General features: G+C 41.7%; 1 protein-coding gene across 3 annotated transcripts in view; it reads right to left on the bottom strand.

Annotated features, from left to right (window-relative positions):
- Positions 1 to 6289: 6289 nt before the first annotated feature.
- BOD1L1 (biorientation of chromosomes in cell division 1 like 1) overlaps positions 6290 to 16715 on the bottom strand; it is a 54579-nt gene continuing 44153 nt past the window's right edge. The window contains exons 22-27 of one of the 3 annotated variants that reach the window (XM_082727454.1): positions 15894 to 15939; positions 13726 to 13775; positions 13545 to 13629; positions 12975 to 13128; positions 10408 to 10548; positions 6290 to 7688 (exon numbers count right to left, since the gene is read on the bottom strand). In XM_082727454.1, coding sequence (XP_082583580.1) covers positions 7571 to 7688; positions 10408 to 10548; positions 12975 to 13128; positions 13545 to 13629; positions 13726 to 13775; positions 15894 to 15939 — 594 coding nt within the window. In that variant the 3' untranslated portion in view covers positions 6290 to 7570. The remainder of the gene's footprint in view (positions 7689 to 10407; positions 10549 to 12974; positions 13129 to 13544; positions 13630 to 13725; positions 13776 to 15893; positions 15940 to 16715) is intronic. The other 2 variants (XM_082727455.1, XM_082727456.1) reach the window with 2 other exon arrangements.

Raw genomic sequence — 16715 nt, 5'->3', positions numbered from 1 at the left:
AAGCTTCAAATGATTTGCTATAATGTCATATGAAGAACATGAATAACATCAGGTCTTTATCCGATACTGAGAGAGACCCTGAGAAAGAAACAAGGTGACCTGGAACTGGAAGTTCTTAAAAACCCGCTAATGAGGGGCCCCCAGGCAGACAAGTGATGGTGCTTGCTGTGGGAGACTTGATACTTACGGAGTGCTTTTGGCAGGATGTACCTGGTCCCTCCAGGATTGCTTATAGCAACAACAGAACAAACAAACAATCCCTGTTTGGAATCTATGATTTATGGGGATAGCTCTCTGAAAAAGGTCACACAAGCCACGTAATCATCTGAGGAGGGCTGTTGCATGATTGAAACATCTTCTTTCCGTGTAAATAACAGAGCTGTAGGTGATTTTCAGAGACCTGCACTCATAAGGGTACATGGGTGTCCTGATGAGAAGGGACTGAGGGAGTAGGACCTGGCCCAGACCTCTGTGCTTCCTTTGTGTCCAGCAATGACGCATGTCCTTGACCTAATTGGTAACACGTGATGCTGGGTAAGAACTCTGATACAGATGAGTCTGATTTGACATTTGGTCCTTCATGTTATTACAGAGGCCATTTCTCAGAATGCTACTCTAGCTTCATCAAAATAGGGCAGGAAACAACAGCTGAAGATGTAGGATACAGGCCTAGGGCATCCAAGAGATGAGTGAAGGGCATCCTTGGGGCAGTGGGTAGAGGACCCTGGATGAGGGGGAGGCCAGTTGGCACTGGAGGAGCGTGACCCAAGAGACAGTAGATGGGGAGCTGTTTTCAGCAAGAGGCCTTCTGGCTTTGGGCTGGGAGAACTTGGCTCGATTTCTTCATATACTTGGCTTGCCTGGGTCTCGCGCTAATACAGCCCTTGCTTTCCTTTCCATACCCTAAACCTGAGAGGCAAAACATCAAAACTTGTAGAATATCTATTTTATCTCAATCTTAAGATGCAAGAGCTAACTACAAAATGAAATTTATATTCAATTACATTAAAATTAAAAACTGTTCACGAAAAGTACGACAAAGAAAGATAAACCACATAATATGTGTATTGTGTGCATGTGTGTGGGGTGTGCATGTGGTGTGCATGTGTGGTGTGTATGTGCATGTGTGGTATGTATGTGCATGTGTGGTATGTGTGCACATGTGTGTGGTGCGTATGTGCAGTGTATGTGTGTGGCATGCGGTGTGTGTATGTGTGTGTGCTGCATGCATATGTGGTGTGTGTCTGTGTGGCATGCATGTGTGCAGTGTGTATGTGTGGTGTGTGCGTGTGTGTGTGCATGTGGTTTATGGTGTGTGCGTATGTGTGTGGTGTGTATGTGTGGTGTGTCTGTGGTTTCATGTGTGTGGTGTGCATGTATGTGGTGTGTGTGTGTGTTTGAGGGCATGGTATTTATGACACATATACACAAAGGTTATTGCCCCAAATACTAGAGATATATATTTATATCTTTCTGTAAAAATTTATTTATTTATTCAGAAGGGAGAGGGGCAGAGCAAGAGGGAAAGGGAAACCGACAGAGGCTGAGCACTGAGCCTGGCATGGAGCTCGATCTCACAACCCTGAGATCAGACCCCAGCCAAAACCAAGAATCAGATGCTTAACTAACTGCACCTCCCAGGCACCCCTGTATTTATATCTTTATGTAAGAATATATAAAGAACTCTCACAAATCAATGAGAAAAACATAAAGAGCCAAATGGGAAAATGAACAAAAGCCAGGAACAGGCATTTCACAGAAGAGGAAATAAGATGGAAAATAAATACATGAAAAGATAGTCGATCTTGAAACCTGTGCAAATAAAAAACCCAAATAGGCAAAAATCAAGAAGTTCTAAATTTACTAAATGTCAAGGGAGAGTAGTACCTAGCTGGTGGGAGTACAAGGTGGTAAAAACGTTTGGGAAATCCTTTGACATTACCTTGCAAAGCTGAAAACATGCTTACCCTGGACATCAGTAGTTGTATCCCTGAAGCAGAAAGCTGGGTATGTCTTGGTGTGGAAAAGAGGGACATATTGATCTTCTAGCCTTCAGAGTGGACAGCTGTCCTGGTCCTCTGGTTCAAAGGCTGGTCTCCCCAGGCAGCAACCAGCCTTGTCTTCTGCTTATTTCAGTGTGCCTACAGATAGAATTTTCTGTATGTACAATGATATTAAGGTCTGCCTACAACATATTCATAGAATACTAACAGCACCACTGTTTACCTGGGAACAGCCCAAAGACCAGGACCAGGCAATGAAATGGCTTTAGTATGTTGCAATACTGGCTTTCAGTGGAATACTAGACAGTAGTGAACATGCACTAACCTGAGCTACACCCATTACCAGAGATGAATTCCAAAACACAGTATAAAAGGAAAAAGCAGGTCTCAAATGATCCTTAAAATATGATTCTATTTATGTAAGTTGTATAAACATTCACAACTTAAAATGGGTAGAGTTGTACACATATGTAGTTAAAATGATAAACTTGTATTTAGAGTGTTGGTAACCTTGGGGACATGTGGAAGCTTCCAAGATGTTGCTATTATTCTGTCTCAAGCTGAAGGGTAGGTAAATGGGATTTAAAAAAACCAGTTGTTTATATAATATGTCATACATATATTATATATATATATTATATATATATATAATCTTATAGCATGTGCATATACACATGATATATTATGCTTATATATACATATTAGATATACAATATTCTTATCTACTTGTATATATACATATGTATATGTATATATATAAAAGCTCTCTTTCCTTTTGATTATAAGAAATATTCCATATTGTTGTATACTATTTCAAAAATTTTTTTAAATCAAAATTTAAAAATTTTAAAGTTAAAAATCATTTAAAAAATATTCCATAAAGTTGTATAATATTTTTAAAAGGGTATAAAGAGGTAGATAGGTAAAAATCCCACTTTTTTTTTGTATAAAAGAAGTATCTACATATTTCATTAATTCAAAGGCACACTTTTTCTTTCCACAGTTTAACACCCATGAAATTAGAAAGTATCTTAAAATTGCCACTGAACAAGCAGCACTTAGGCTATAATCACCATTGTCATGTGTTCTTGTTTCTAACTATTGATATTACTGTCACTTAATTATATGCATCATTGATTCTATGCGCTTTGATTTTAAATACCACTTAAAATGTCTTTAAATAGACTTCATTATAATTTGGCAACAAGCCAGGGGTACTGTGTACACAGGAATCTGGCATCAAGAAATATATTCTATATTGGGGGGGGGCAGTACTCAGTGTTGAAGAAATACTTGTGATCTCATCTATTCTTGCAAAGTAACAGCCAAGGATCTTCTGAGACCTAAGAAAGGAAGATATTCCAGGGTAGTGAGGCCGTTGCATTTTGTTCCTGATATATGCGCAAAGGTATTATCCAGTACATTCCCAGTCACACAGCTAATGGGGAGAGGAATCATCAAATCCCCTGGAATAGAGGAAAGACATTTCAAAGCAACAGCAAGTGGATATGATGGATTGATGCATCTGGTGAGACTGTGATTAATTTTTGTGTCACAGTTTTAGTTTTTTTTTCCCCTCAGGAGTATATAAAGTGTACTGTCAATAGCATCTTAGATGAGATGAAATACAGTATGTGAGTTCTGGACTTAATTAAATAGAAAAGTCTGGAGGAATTGGCTATCAAAAAAATAATACATTTGACTTGTGAGTTTATAAGGGATTTTTTTCATCGTTGCCTATGGCTTTTTTTTTCCCCTACAACCAAGACATTACTTTGAGAACAAAAATACCATTATTGAGCAACATTCAGATTTCATATAAGTTGTTAAAAAAAAAAGGTCAAGCATACAACTAAGAGCATGTGACAAAATGGTAAGTGACGTGCGCCCACAGGTCACACGGATCCTGCTGTGGCAGGCACTGGCAAAGTTGCTCTGTGGAGAGAGGTCTGATGAGACTCACGGCATCTTGGTTCCAGTCCTAGCAGTGTGTAATGTGTGTGTTCTCAACAGTGAGTTCTAGAACCTCTGGGCTTCACCTCCCCCAACTGTAAAGTAGGGGGTCTGATACACCTTTACAGGGCTGTTCACACTGAGTGTAGTTTTCAAAGTTTTGTGTATCACCAATGTTCATGGATGTTGTTTGCGTGTGCACAAATGGGGTGAGGAAACAGGGGTTTTAGGTTTAGTAAGGAAGGAAAAAGTTAACCTGATTTCTTGGAAATTTAGGTGTACTATTAATGTGTCCCATGAATATCGCAGAAGGGCTGCTGTTTGAGGAGTAGCTCTTGGGACTAGTATTTTGTATGATGTAGAGCTATATACAGTGATTATCTGTATGTCATTACCTCTAGTTCTCCCTGATCCTCAGTTTCCAAAATGTCCTCATCTCTAGGTTCTAACCTTGCTTAAAACTCTATTTTATACGTTAAAACCAAACCAAACCAAAAACCCAGTCTTCCTCATCTGTCAGAAGTTAGTCCCTTATCGGCTTCCCTCAGGAAGATTTTCTTCCCGCAGTGTGCCCCGTGACTGGACACCAATCCCAGTGCGGCACAGCTATCTGCTTCTTGGAGCTGTCACCCCTCAAGACTTGCATTCCTGTGCTGGGCATGACACAGGAGCTCATCAGTCAGAAGATGGAGGCTCTAGAACCATTTCCTTCCCCTGAGAGAAGTGTCTGCCTGTGAATAATGAAAACTGCTTTGTTCTTGACTCAATCATAGAATGATAGGTAAGTAGTAATTCTGGGAAATGTGGTAAAGTGCTCTTGCACACAGGGTGAAGAAAAGACATGAAAATAAAATTACAGAAAGCGAATCTATTCAGTATTTCCGAATTCGACTTATCAACCTCCAATCTCAAATTGGTTAGATTTCTCACACAAAGAACGCTGACCTGAGCATTTGAAGAGTTGAGTCTCAACTTTGCCACCAACTGTTCTGAGTGTGAGATCTTGTTAGGTAGAGGAATGTCACATGATGGCCATTTCTAATTGGATTGCTTAGGACAAGCCATAGTTAGCAAGTCTAGGTGGGTGTGGTGGCAGTGGTGGCCAAGGGTCGTAATGCTGAGAGGCCTGAGGTAGGGAGGGAAGGACTGTGCCTGTGGGCTACCAGCTTCAGCTGAAGAGGAATTAGTCCCATCACGTTTTTTTTTTTTTAAGTTTATTTTTTCAGTGTGCCAAGATTCATTGTTTATGTACCACACCCAGTGCTCCATTCAATACATGCCCTACTTAAACATACCACCAGGCTCACCTAACCCCCACCTCCCTCCCCTCCAAAACCCTGTTTTTTTCTCAGAAGAAAGGTCGGGAAGGCTACACCTTCTACAGTGCACAAGATGGTCTTTGCCTCCACAAACATCTATGCCAAATGCCCATAGCTTCCCCCTGCAGACACACTGAGAAACACTCCAGACCATTGCCATACTTGCCACTGCCTGGTCTCGGCTCACTGCTCTTCCATAAACAACTCAAAGAACAGCACATCTGCTTTTTCCCTTGCATTCAGGTTATTTATGGAGGAGCAGTGAGCCGAGACCAGGCAGTGGCAAGTATGGCAATGGTCTGGAGTGTTTCTCAGTGTGTCTGCAGGGGGAAGTGATGGGCATTGGCATAGATGTTTCTGTGGAGGCAAAGACCGTCTTGTGCACTGTAGAGGGTGTAGCCTTCCCGGCCTTCCTTCTATTAAATACTAGAAGGACCGAGTTATCATGATGACCAGGAATTGCAGCAGTTCTAGTGCCCCCTAGGATGGTATCTCTTTCCTACCTGGGTTTCAGAACAACTGGAAGCCAAATGGTCTAGTTGAGTTCCCACCAGAAAATTCATTATTCCAGTGTCAATATTTAGTTCCAACTTTAAGAGGTAACATATCTTCACAACCCAACTGTTTGGTCCCTGTATGCTCAGAGCAGGCGTGACGAAACTGAACATGCTGAGAACACATCTTCAGGTGTGTAACCAACCTCACACTCACAGGGCAGAGATTGTTGGTCAGGAACTTTGGAGCCTGGGAACCTACTGGGGACCTACTCTGGCTTCTCCTGACCAACTTTAAGAAAAATCACTTTAGCATTTTGGGCTTTGGTTAAATTCATCTTGTTCCTTGTCTCCAAGGTCCCTTCCAGATCCAACATTCAATTCTACCAGGAGGCCATCATGGACTCATATTTGAACGTGAAAATGGAACAATATACCTAAGACCAAGTATTTGGAGAGAAGAAATGGTTTCCACAGGGAGAAAATTTAAAATATAGAAAAAAAATTCTTACCACTCAAGTTTTGGAAACATTTTATAATTTATATATAAATCTTGTAAGAAACCATGTAAAATGACAGAAATATCCACCTTACATTAAGAGTCAAAAAAAATTCACACACACTGAATGTAAATTTTAATTATAAAACAATATGAACAAAACATTTTAAAATAATCTCAATTATTTGGCAACTCATCACATCATTGCTAGAGACAAATTTGATCTTAAGAAAAATTTAATTTTATGAAAAACTTAAGTTGGACAGTTTGTTCATATGGGAGTTAAAACATGTTTAAAAAAGAATCTGGCAATAAAGCCAGTTTCTATCCTGAAATAATTGCATATAAAACAACATAAAATCCTGAAGCTCGATAGACATGAGTGACCTAATCTCGATGCATTTCCCTTCACTGAAAAGGACAATATGGAAAGAGAATGGGCAGAAGCCTCAGAAAAGCACAGAGGGGAAGAATGAACAATGACAGAGGCATGTTTGCTGCAGGTGACAGGATGTAACTTTACCTGAACCAGAACCTTTCACACCAGTGGGGCTGGAAGTAAAGTCACAGATGCGAGCATAATCTAAAAACAAGTTACATTCTTAAAAACAGTCATAACTGTGAGCAGAGAAGCAATGCAGACCCTTTCTTGAGCTAAACTACTTCACTTGGATACATGCGAAAAGATTCTGTATTTCCTGCCAGATCATATTTCAGAGAGTTACAAGGCAGGCAGCATCCTAAAACATTTCTACTAATGACTGCATAGCATTTAAAACCCCCCCTCTTTTTTTTATATAAAAAAAAAATAATAAAATAAAATAAACAGATATATAGTAAAGTTCACAGATAAGTTTTCTCTGTAAAATAAATAAAGTGTTCATTGATTAGCATCATACATAGAGTAAAATACAACCTATTTTTACATGTTTATATACTGTACACAGATTACCAGTAGGCAGCCTGGTGTCTGATGGGCTGGAAGGGTTTGCATTAGTGATGTGTCACATCGGGAAATCCCAATTTCAAATGTTAAAATATACAACTACTTTGTTTTGAGTTCAGATACAAAGTAAACTTATTTTCCTTTATCTGAAATAAATGTACATAATATCTTCTATGAACAATAGTTTATAAAGCTGTTTAAAACAGAATGAGAAAAAGCTTGCACCTAGGAACTTAGAGCACATGCATGTCCTTTCCCTGGTTTAAAAAAAAAAAAAAAAAAAAGCTATGGCCCCGAGGCTTGATTCTCTTCTCTTGGCTGTGTCCCCAACAAGCCAGGGGCAGTGGAGGCCAGGATTACCGCTTGGCCTTTTTCGAGGGGACTTCTTCCACCCTCTGCTGGCCTCTGGTTCGGGCTCCGGGGGGGCTGGCTTCCCTCTTGCGCTTGCTAGAAGGGGAGAGCTGGGCCTTCGATCTGCAGTAAACAAAAATCAAGGTAGTGGTAAGAGCTGAAAGGAGCGGCTTCAATAATTTGGGAATTCTTTAAAACAGGGAAAGTTTTTGACTTGAGAGCCAGGAAGAGAAAACCCGGGTCACAATTATATAGAAGAGGAGACTCTAGAAGAACAGTGCTAATTGGTCATCTGCTGACCAGCTCACACCCAAATGGCCCGAGAGGAGCTTGGAGGCCCGTGCTCCGGTTCCAGCTTGGTCACACTCCCGGTGCCGGCCTGTGTCAAATCTACCTTCTTCTCTGGGTCCTAGTTCTTTTATCTACAAAACAATCAACAGCCAGTCAGTCCTCCACATGCTGTCCCAAGTTGAGGCGACCAGCGGGAGTAGAGGACTGTGGACTATGTCTGAGTGGTGCCCGATCATGTCTCATGGGACAGTGTTATGGAGGAGAGCCGGCAATGTCAGAAAACGCATGGGAATTTCAGAGCAGCATTCTGGCCAATCTCCCTGCTCTCCCATCTGCCAGATTTATCTGTCAGAAACCCCAATGAATCAGGTCACTGTCCTGTTTATCTTTTATACGTATATTCCTCTTGATTATCGGATGCCCTCTGGATCAGTCATCCTGAGAATTCACGGAGTCCTTTATAATTTGCCCTGGCTTTTGCACCACCTTGGACTACAGTCCTGCCAAAATGCGGCCATTCCAAACACAGGACATTCTTTCACATTTTCATGCTTTGGCATGTGAGTTTTTAGAGATCACCCCATACCTCCCATCTAGCAGACATCCTCATCTTTAAGTCCCAGTTCAAAAGCAAGCCCTCCAAGCCTTCCTCACCAGAGAGTAAGATGCTCTCTGGATATCCACAGCACTTTGTGTCTTCAACTGAGTGCTTACCACTGTCAATTACCTGATGGCTTTTGCCAGCTGTAGGATACAGTCATTATTTTGAACAATGTGCAAGTTTTGTTGCAGTGATAGCGGCAGAATGTGAGCATTCTGCAAATGTACTGCAAAACAGAGTTTTAGTGTGGGTGGTGCCAAAAAAGCTTCCAAGTCATGGACAAATGTCCCCGCTAGGATCCTTTTCCAGGGCCACTGCTGGGTATTACTCCTTTTCCTCTCCCCAGTATGTTGCACAAAGGCACATATCAGCAAGCAGCCACAGTTCTATCCATGAAGAAAAAGGCCTGGAAAACCAAGACTACAGGAGATGGACTGATGGAGCTGCACTGATAAGACAGGTCTTCTTATTGTTCTTTTGATGGCACAAGTGAGTAAACTCGAACCGAGTCGCTCGATGCTGCATAGGATACAATTTCGACATACATGCATGTACGGAGAGGGGCTGGAGAGCAGTGGGCACGCCAGTGCTGTGCAAGATTCCATGTAGCAGGGGACAGCAGCTCGGAGTCACGGTGCATCCTCTGGGCTGTCTGAGCTCAGGGGGTCACCCAAGCCCTTTCCTGCACCCTAAGTGTAGTCTGTGACCAGTGACACCAGCATCACCAGGGAGCTACTAGAAATGCAGACTCTCAGGCCCTACCCAGAATCTTAGCACTGAGTTTTCCTGACTGGTCTGCAATTCCATTTTGAGAAATATGGACCAGACCTTCCTGAGATTCCTTCCCTCACTTATAAAATAAGGATAAATATGACATTTCACTTAATGAGGATTAAGTGGGAGAATGCGTATGAAAGACACCTGGCACTTTGCTGTGCTTCCTTTTCTAGAACATGGGGCTGATAACACATACTACATTACCCATATGCTAGGAAGACCATGACAGTTTTTGTACACTGTGAAGAGTCTTTTAGCTTTGTCGATGCTAAAATGTACAGAAAGTAAGACAAGACTCAAGGAAGAAGCTTAGAGTTCAGAGACGGCATACACCACCATCCTGTGCATAGCAGGCTGGTAGTGCTGCGGGAAGGTCAGAAAGGAACTAAAGCAGCAGGGGCCTCCTAAAGAGGGAGTGGGAAGGATGGCAGTGCCTGGCCTGCTGGCAGCTGGGGCAAGGGCACTCAAGAACCAGCACAAGCCAAGGCCACAAAGGAGGGCTGGGCGCAGCCTGTGGGAAGTGGTAGGATGAACGAGGCTATAGACGGTGGGAGCCAGCCAGGGCTGAGCTGGAAGTGACTGTTTTACTCTGTTTACCCCACTGCTTCTCTAACATGCTGGCTAAAACAGAAACGATTCTGGGCTGTGACGCAACTGGCCACGCTGCGCCACTTTAGCCAAGTACTCGGACCTGGGACCACTCGGGAAGAAACACGCCTCACCTCTGGTCCTGGTGGACAGGAGCCCATGTGTAAGGCTCACAAAGGCAAGTCTGTAGAGGAGGGCATGAAATGAGGCCTGAGATTCCTTCTGCGGCCCCAGTGCGTTCTGGAGTGGGTTTCCATTTGGGAAACCAATGATCCCAAGATAGTTATGTGGCAAGAGAAAAATCTTAAAAGGAATTTGGGAAGGAAACATTACTGTACCAAAAAATAGTCTCTGGGGATTAAAGATGACTTCAAGTGTAAGCAGGGACTTACCTTCCTAATGGGGGAGATTTACTAACTTTTTCGCGTGCGTTCTGGAGTGGGTTTCCATTTGGGAAACCAATGATCCCAAGATAGTTATGTGGCAAGAGAAAAATCTTAAAAGGAATTTGGGAAGGAAACATTACTGTACCAAAAAATAGTCTCTGGGGATTAAAGATGACTTCAAGTGTAAGCAGGGACTTACCTTCCTAATGGGGGAGATTTACTAACTTTTTCGCGGGTAGATAACTTCTCTTTTGCTAATATTTGGCGATTTCTAGCAGAAATGGTTTCTGGGCTGCCAAACGTGGATGCTGCGCGTGCTGATGGCTTGCTATGATGCCTTCTGAAACAGATGACAGAAACACTGGGCAGCGGTATACTGAACACGCCAGGCCCAGGACCACTTCAGAAAGGACGACGCTCCTCATGGGTGAGGCAGAGAATGGGGACAAAAAAAGCAGAAAATGGTTGGTTTTCTGGACTGTTGGTAAAAAGTAGGTCTGATGTGGTCCACAACTGCCTGCCTGCATGACGGTGTCTTTGCTTTTACTATGCAGGGTTTTTTGTCATGATTTTAGAGAAAGACGACTCTGTGATAATAAACAATACACTGGTGGACAAGATGACAATTCCTCAAGTGCTCACCAGAGTAGAATAAGGGGCCAGGATAGTAAAAATAGTATAATTCACAAGGCCAGATGGTCAGACCCTGCAACTGGTCCAGGCAGGCAACTGCACAAGGACTAGGGGATGGAAGAGCAGGCTTGCCAATGAAACTGTAAGAGAAAGGACTCGCTGAGCCAGTGTGCCAGTCCAGTGGAGGGAACAGAGACTGGGTGCATGTGGAAGCAGGTACCCCAGGATAAGGTGGGGCAACCCTCTTCGGAGTTCATCAGCCCACGCTCTGTGTAGAACCTTACAGAGGAGAGCAGATAAATTCTTGAACAAACAGGGATGAGGAGGGGGATCGAAACAGAAGACCTGGAAGCTGCCCTCCAATGCTCAGGGAAAGGCTGCAGAGAAGCCCCAAGAGCAGAACTAGAACAAGAGCAGATGCCTCAGGGAGGCCGACTTCTACTGGACACAAGGAAGAGAATGCTGAGGAGAAGGAGGCTTCCCTGTCCCCAAGGAACCTGCAAGCAGAAAGACCTTCGCAGAGGAGCTGCTGCTGCAGACAGTGAGGCAGTAACCCATGAAGACCCCAGCCAACCCCAAGAATCTGCAATGAGGAAGATGCCAGAGCCCAGGAACCGAGACTGATGCTGACGAATCTAAACAAAGAGAAAAGGATTCATTTGTAAATCAACAGTTCTCAAGGTCCGTTAAGGAGGAATATTGACAGTCTAGGTATTTACAGAATCACAGGTCAAATAAGATTTGTTTTCAAAGAACGAAGTTTAAAAGGGCAACCTCACTACTTTTGGCTTACGAAACTAACTGAAGTGGGGCCTTTTGACCTACAAAACAATTTGAAGTGGGGCCCTGCTGTCCTGGGTGACCTCTGTGTGGGTGTTTAAGGAGTGGTGGTGCTGGGGTTGTGTGCTTCAGCACCCCCAGCCTCTCCCATCAGCAGGAAACTTGCTTCTGTCTCTTCCATTTATTTGAGTTGTTCCATCTAAAAACAAATATGGGACCCCACCTTACCTTCAGCTGTGGGAGCTCTTAAAGTCTTGTGGCTCTAAAATCTGACTCTTTTGAGAAATCAAACCATGGCATGAATGGCTAATAATATGCAAGTATGAAGTGAACAGAAATAGGCTGATTTTAAGTCTTTATATAAACACAAGACATTATTACTGTTACACTTCGGTGACAGGTATAGTAAGTGATACTCTTGAAATAAATGTTCCTGAACTTTTTGATTAATGATGGCTAATGAAATGACAAAAGATGATACCAAATCAACAACTTCTGAATCACCTTGGAAATGGAAAATATTTTTGCATTAGATTGATAAATAGTAAATTGTAGATTGATAAATAGTAAAGGGATGCAATATGTCTCAAAATGTGCAGTGGGGAAAGGAACACTGGTATTAATAGGTTTGGGGTATAATTGGCAAATAATATTTGTTCAAAGTTTAACAGGTTTCTTTCTTTTAGGACTATGCCAGGCTCTTAATATTTTAATGTGCGTTGTGACTTAAGAAGGAAAAGGAATTCACCAGCATTCCTGAAACTCATTTGACCATGGCACTTTTTTCCAGGGGCTTCTGGCCATACTGGGGTTTGGCAGAATAAACTTTGGGAACATGAAATTAGTTTATGTTAGTAAAACATGGTTGCATATGGGCAATTTCACATGTCAACCTATACCATAGCACTGCAGAATTCCAAGCATCCTATGATGGTGATGGGTATGCCTGCCTTCTCTCTTGCACTTGACCTGGGCGTACTACATGTAGGGACTGTTCTGTATACACAAGACCTGCTTTCACCCATGGGCCCAGAATAGTATCTGAGATAGCTACTGAGGCTCAATAAATATCTGTACAGGAACTGAATGCGTTTTACCGAACAGGCATTTTGAACCTGGCAAAGCCTGGTGTGATCCTCAACAATTGTTTAAGATGCAAGGCAGGTTTCTCCAAGAAGAACTGCAGTGTCCAATGGCTAAGAGCATGTGCTCTCTGCTTAAGATAAAATGAAAGGAAATGGCTTACACTGTGGCACGAGTGAGTCAATGAAAAGAGAATCAATGAAAGCCAAAGCTGCTGTCTGATGGAGAAGGTGGTGAAGGCCTTTGGAAGCTCTCTGTTGCCCCCGTTACCTCTGAGCCTCTGATCTGGTGGTGGACCTTGTAGTGGCTCCTGAGGGCTCATCCTCTTCTTCCTCCTCCTCTTCCTCCTCAGAATCCTGGTCTTTCTTGTCCTCAGTGGCTTCAGAAACTGATTTCTGGCGTTTTCTTTCTGGCTCTGAAGATTCTGTTCAAATAGAAGGGTAACACCTGGGTTGTACAATTCCCCAAGACACTTCCAAAGGAGAGTCATGGAGTTTAGAATGTAGGATATTAGGGACTTGGAGGCAGAAGAAGTGGTTTTCCATTTCCTTTTGTTTCAGCACTTGCAATTCACAATTGTTTAACTTAATCTCAAACACATTTGGGATAGTTTACTTAGGCAGTTCACAGCCAGCATTCATGAAAAATTCACATGTACTCAGAAAAGCATCTGGGATGTACCATTTCTGACATGGGATTAGAGTAATTTCACACATATTTATGTAATATTAATACTGACTGTGCCCCACTAGATTTTTTCCTCATCCAGAGAAAAACTCTTAAAAAAGGGGATTTTGAAATGATAAGACCCTGCAATTAAGAAATGTGCCAGAAACACACCAGCATCATCTGACAGAGTGAGTGAACGCTTGGGCTTTCTTCCTCTCCGACGCACACTTGCTACTGTTTTTTCTTCACCATCGTCCTGGAAGCAATAAAATTAAAGTTGAAAGGATGGTTAATTGAACATACCTTGTTCAGTACCTAAAGGACATACCTTGATAAGAAAACTGACACTTACGTTGCTTATACCTCTTTCTTGTAGGGTAGTGGTTTCTTTATTGGACTCATCTTTAAGAAAAGGAAAATGTCTGCATTAACACTCTCTTAGTATAAAATTAACTTTTCAACAGTCTGGCTTATTGTCTCTGAATGTACCAGTGCTGATTAATGTACTGTTTAACAATTCAACATTATTTTATATTAGGCAAGCAGAGTTGGAGTCAGAATACCTAGCAGAAAGTACATTCGAATACAAGTAAGGACCTCCAGATAATGTACTTCAGATTTTTCACAAATAACCTATGCAATCTGAGAAAATTACTTAAATTCTTCAAGCCTCAGTTTTTATCCATAAGATAAAAGGGTCAGACCACCTGTATGGTCCCTTTCAGATCAAATGCTCTGCACCCAGAAAGAGAGGAGGGAAAGGGACATCTGCGGAGCCCTCAAACCACACCAGGACCCACAGGTCAGGATTACAGATCTCGCTGATAACTTATATAGCTCCCTCTCCATTATGATACCCCTTTGGTAGTTAGGAAAAATGAGACTCAAGTAACTTGATTTAAGTAATTTGTTCAGTCACAGGACTAATAAGTAGTGCAATAGCTAGAGTTCTCTTGACTATAAACAGTTCCATCAGAGCAATTAGAAAAGTACATATTTAAGTTATTTTAGGCTGTGTATGCCTACTCTTTATATATTTGCTTTCTGTAGAAGTTACAATTTTCTGACAATGTATCTTGGGGGAAAATGAAGTTTAGTTTAATGGACTGTTTGAAATTAGAGTTCAGGGATGCTCCCTAGACACTCGACAACCCAAAGGTACTTCTCACTGGTGGCGAGGTCCATGTATCACCCTTTTTGCAAATTCAGTACACTGATGTAGACAGAAGAGTTATACCAAGAAGGCTTACAGCAAAGAAGCCTGTCATAACTGGTCATCATTACCCAGACTTGGAAAATTGCTGCCAAACCTCAAAACATAATCACACAGCTCAAATTACAATCCTTAAAGGGTAATCAAATTATAAAGGTTTCTTTATAATTATTTCTCATTGTATTGATTCAAAACATTATAAAATTATGAATAAAACTGGTTAAAATCCAAACATAAGCAGAATTCCCCCTTGTAAAAAAAATAATAAATTAACCTTAATTTTCCAAGAGACAAGAAAAACTGAAATATGATCACAAGATCACACACAGTTAACTACGTGGAAAGGTTTCTAAATTACATATTTGCTTTACCTTGGTCAGATTATGTACATACTTTCCTGATCTAATCAGCTATTTATTTTATCCAAAACAGTTGTCACATTCATCTTTTTTGCCTATGCCAACGCTTTGAAACTCACCAAAAGGCCTTGTTGCCTTTTAAAAAAGAAAAAAGATTTTACGAGAGAGACTGAGAGCGTGTGTGCTGAGGGCAAGGGCAGAGGGAGAGGGAGAAAGAATCTCAAGCAGATTCCCTGTTGAGTGTGGAACCTGACATGGAGCTTGATCTCACAACCCTGAGATCATGCCCTAAGTCAAAATCAAGTGTCAGATGCTTAATCAACCTAGCTACAGGTGCCCCAGTCTTGCTGTTGTCATGTAGAAAAAAATTTTAACCAAGACATTAATATATACACATTGTAAAAATTCCAGAAAATTTAGGCAATGTTAACAACATGGAATGTTCCCATTATCTAACCACCCAGAGCCAATCATTGTCAACATTTTGGAGTATTTCTCTCCTTGGAATGAGGACAAAAAATAACTGAAACAGTTTTATCTCTTGCACTCTGGCTTTAGAAACTACACAGGCTGCTTTCAAAATTCTTATTTTTCTGAGAATAATAGGCTCTTGAGTAAATTCCCAACTTCCTGGTAAGAGTGCCTAGTTCCCAGGCTGATCTATTTCTCCCTTAAACATATCCAGTACATTATAATTTGGACGCAGCAATGTCATCCCCATTTTACTTTTTGTTGCCTTTATCCTTCTCTCTGGAGGCTTCCTAGAGACTTCCAAAACCAAGAGCTCAGATCACAAGAAAAGCCAATAGCTGTAGTCTCCCAGGGCTAAAAGGACAACCTTCTAATCCACTTCATGGTGAAACAATGAAACTCTAAAACCTTCCCCAATAGCCAGCTGCCCCCACCCCTTCCTTGGATCCAATGCAGAACAATGCTCTAGGTACACACCTGTCTGTGTTAATTTTGGTTTGCCGCCAGGTGGAGACTGTTCTACCTAAATTTAAACCAACAAAAAACTGAAGTCAGCAGTTAGTCATCATCACAAATAAAGTCATCTGTTCTGCAAGGCAGGTTTAGGACCTCTATTATGGAGGCAGAGTACTTGGAACCTATCTTTTGCAGCTAATTAAGAATACCAAGCAAATATAGATGCCATGCTTCTGAACACATGGTCTTTCAACAAGACAATCAGGGCTCCCACGAGCCTCTTCCCCAGCCATTCCACTGCAACCCTGGGAGGGGGCACAGGAGGTGACGCAGCCAGGCCACTGCTCATATTCCCCATGATGTCTTATGTGTCGACAAATGTGTTTGCCTATGGCGCTTTCGTTTTGCTGTCTTGTAATAATTCTATTGAGATGAGCACTATAGGTATTATTATGCTACTTTATGTCCAATAGGAGCTTTAAGAGGGTCACATGATCAGCTCGGCATCATAGTTCTGGGAGTAAGTGGCAAAGCTGAGGCTGAAACCTCATTTGCTTTTAGGACACTGGACATATATTTGTCCTTCTATTAATGCTGTCATGCAATAAAGTCTTGATACAATGATTTTTGCTGAATATACACTTCAGAGTCAAAGATAAAGTTTAAAAAGATAAAGTGTCACTGAGGATTTTCCTGCATTGAAATCAGTGTACGTTTTGTTATGAGAGGAACTCTACAGAGAGGAATAAGAGGAGAGTTCCATAAAGAAGTAATTACCTAAAAACCGTATAAAACAACCATCTTCTGTATTGTAATCAAGGATGACAAGAAGCGAAGTCCCTA

The sequence above is a fragment of the Mustela nivalis genome, assembly GCF_964662115.1.
Source record: "Mustela nivalis genome assembly, chromosome: 4".
In the NCBI taxonomy this organism is placed as follows: domain Eukaryota; kingdom Metazoa; phylum Chordata; class Mammalia; order Carnivora; family Mustelidae; genus Mustela; species Mustela nivalis.
This window is presented reverse-complemented; position numbering and strand designations above follow the sequence as displayed.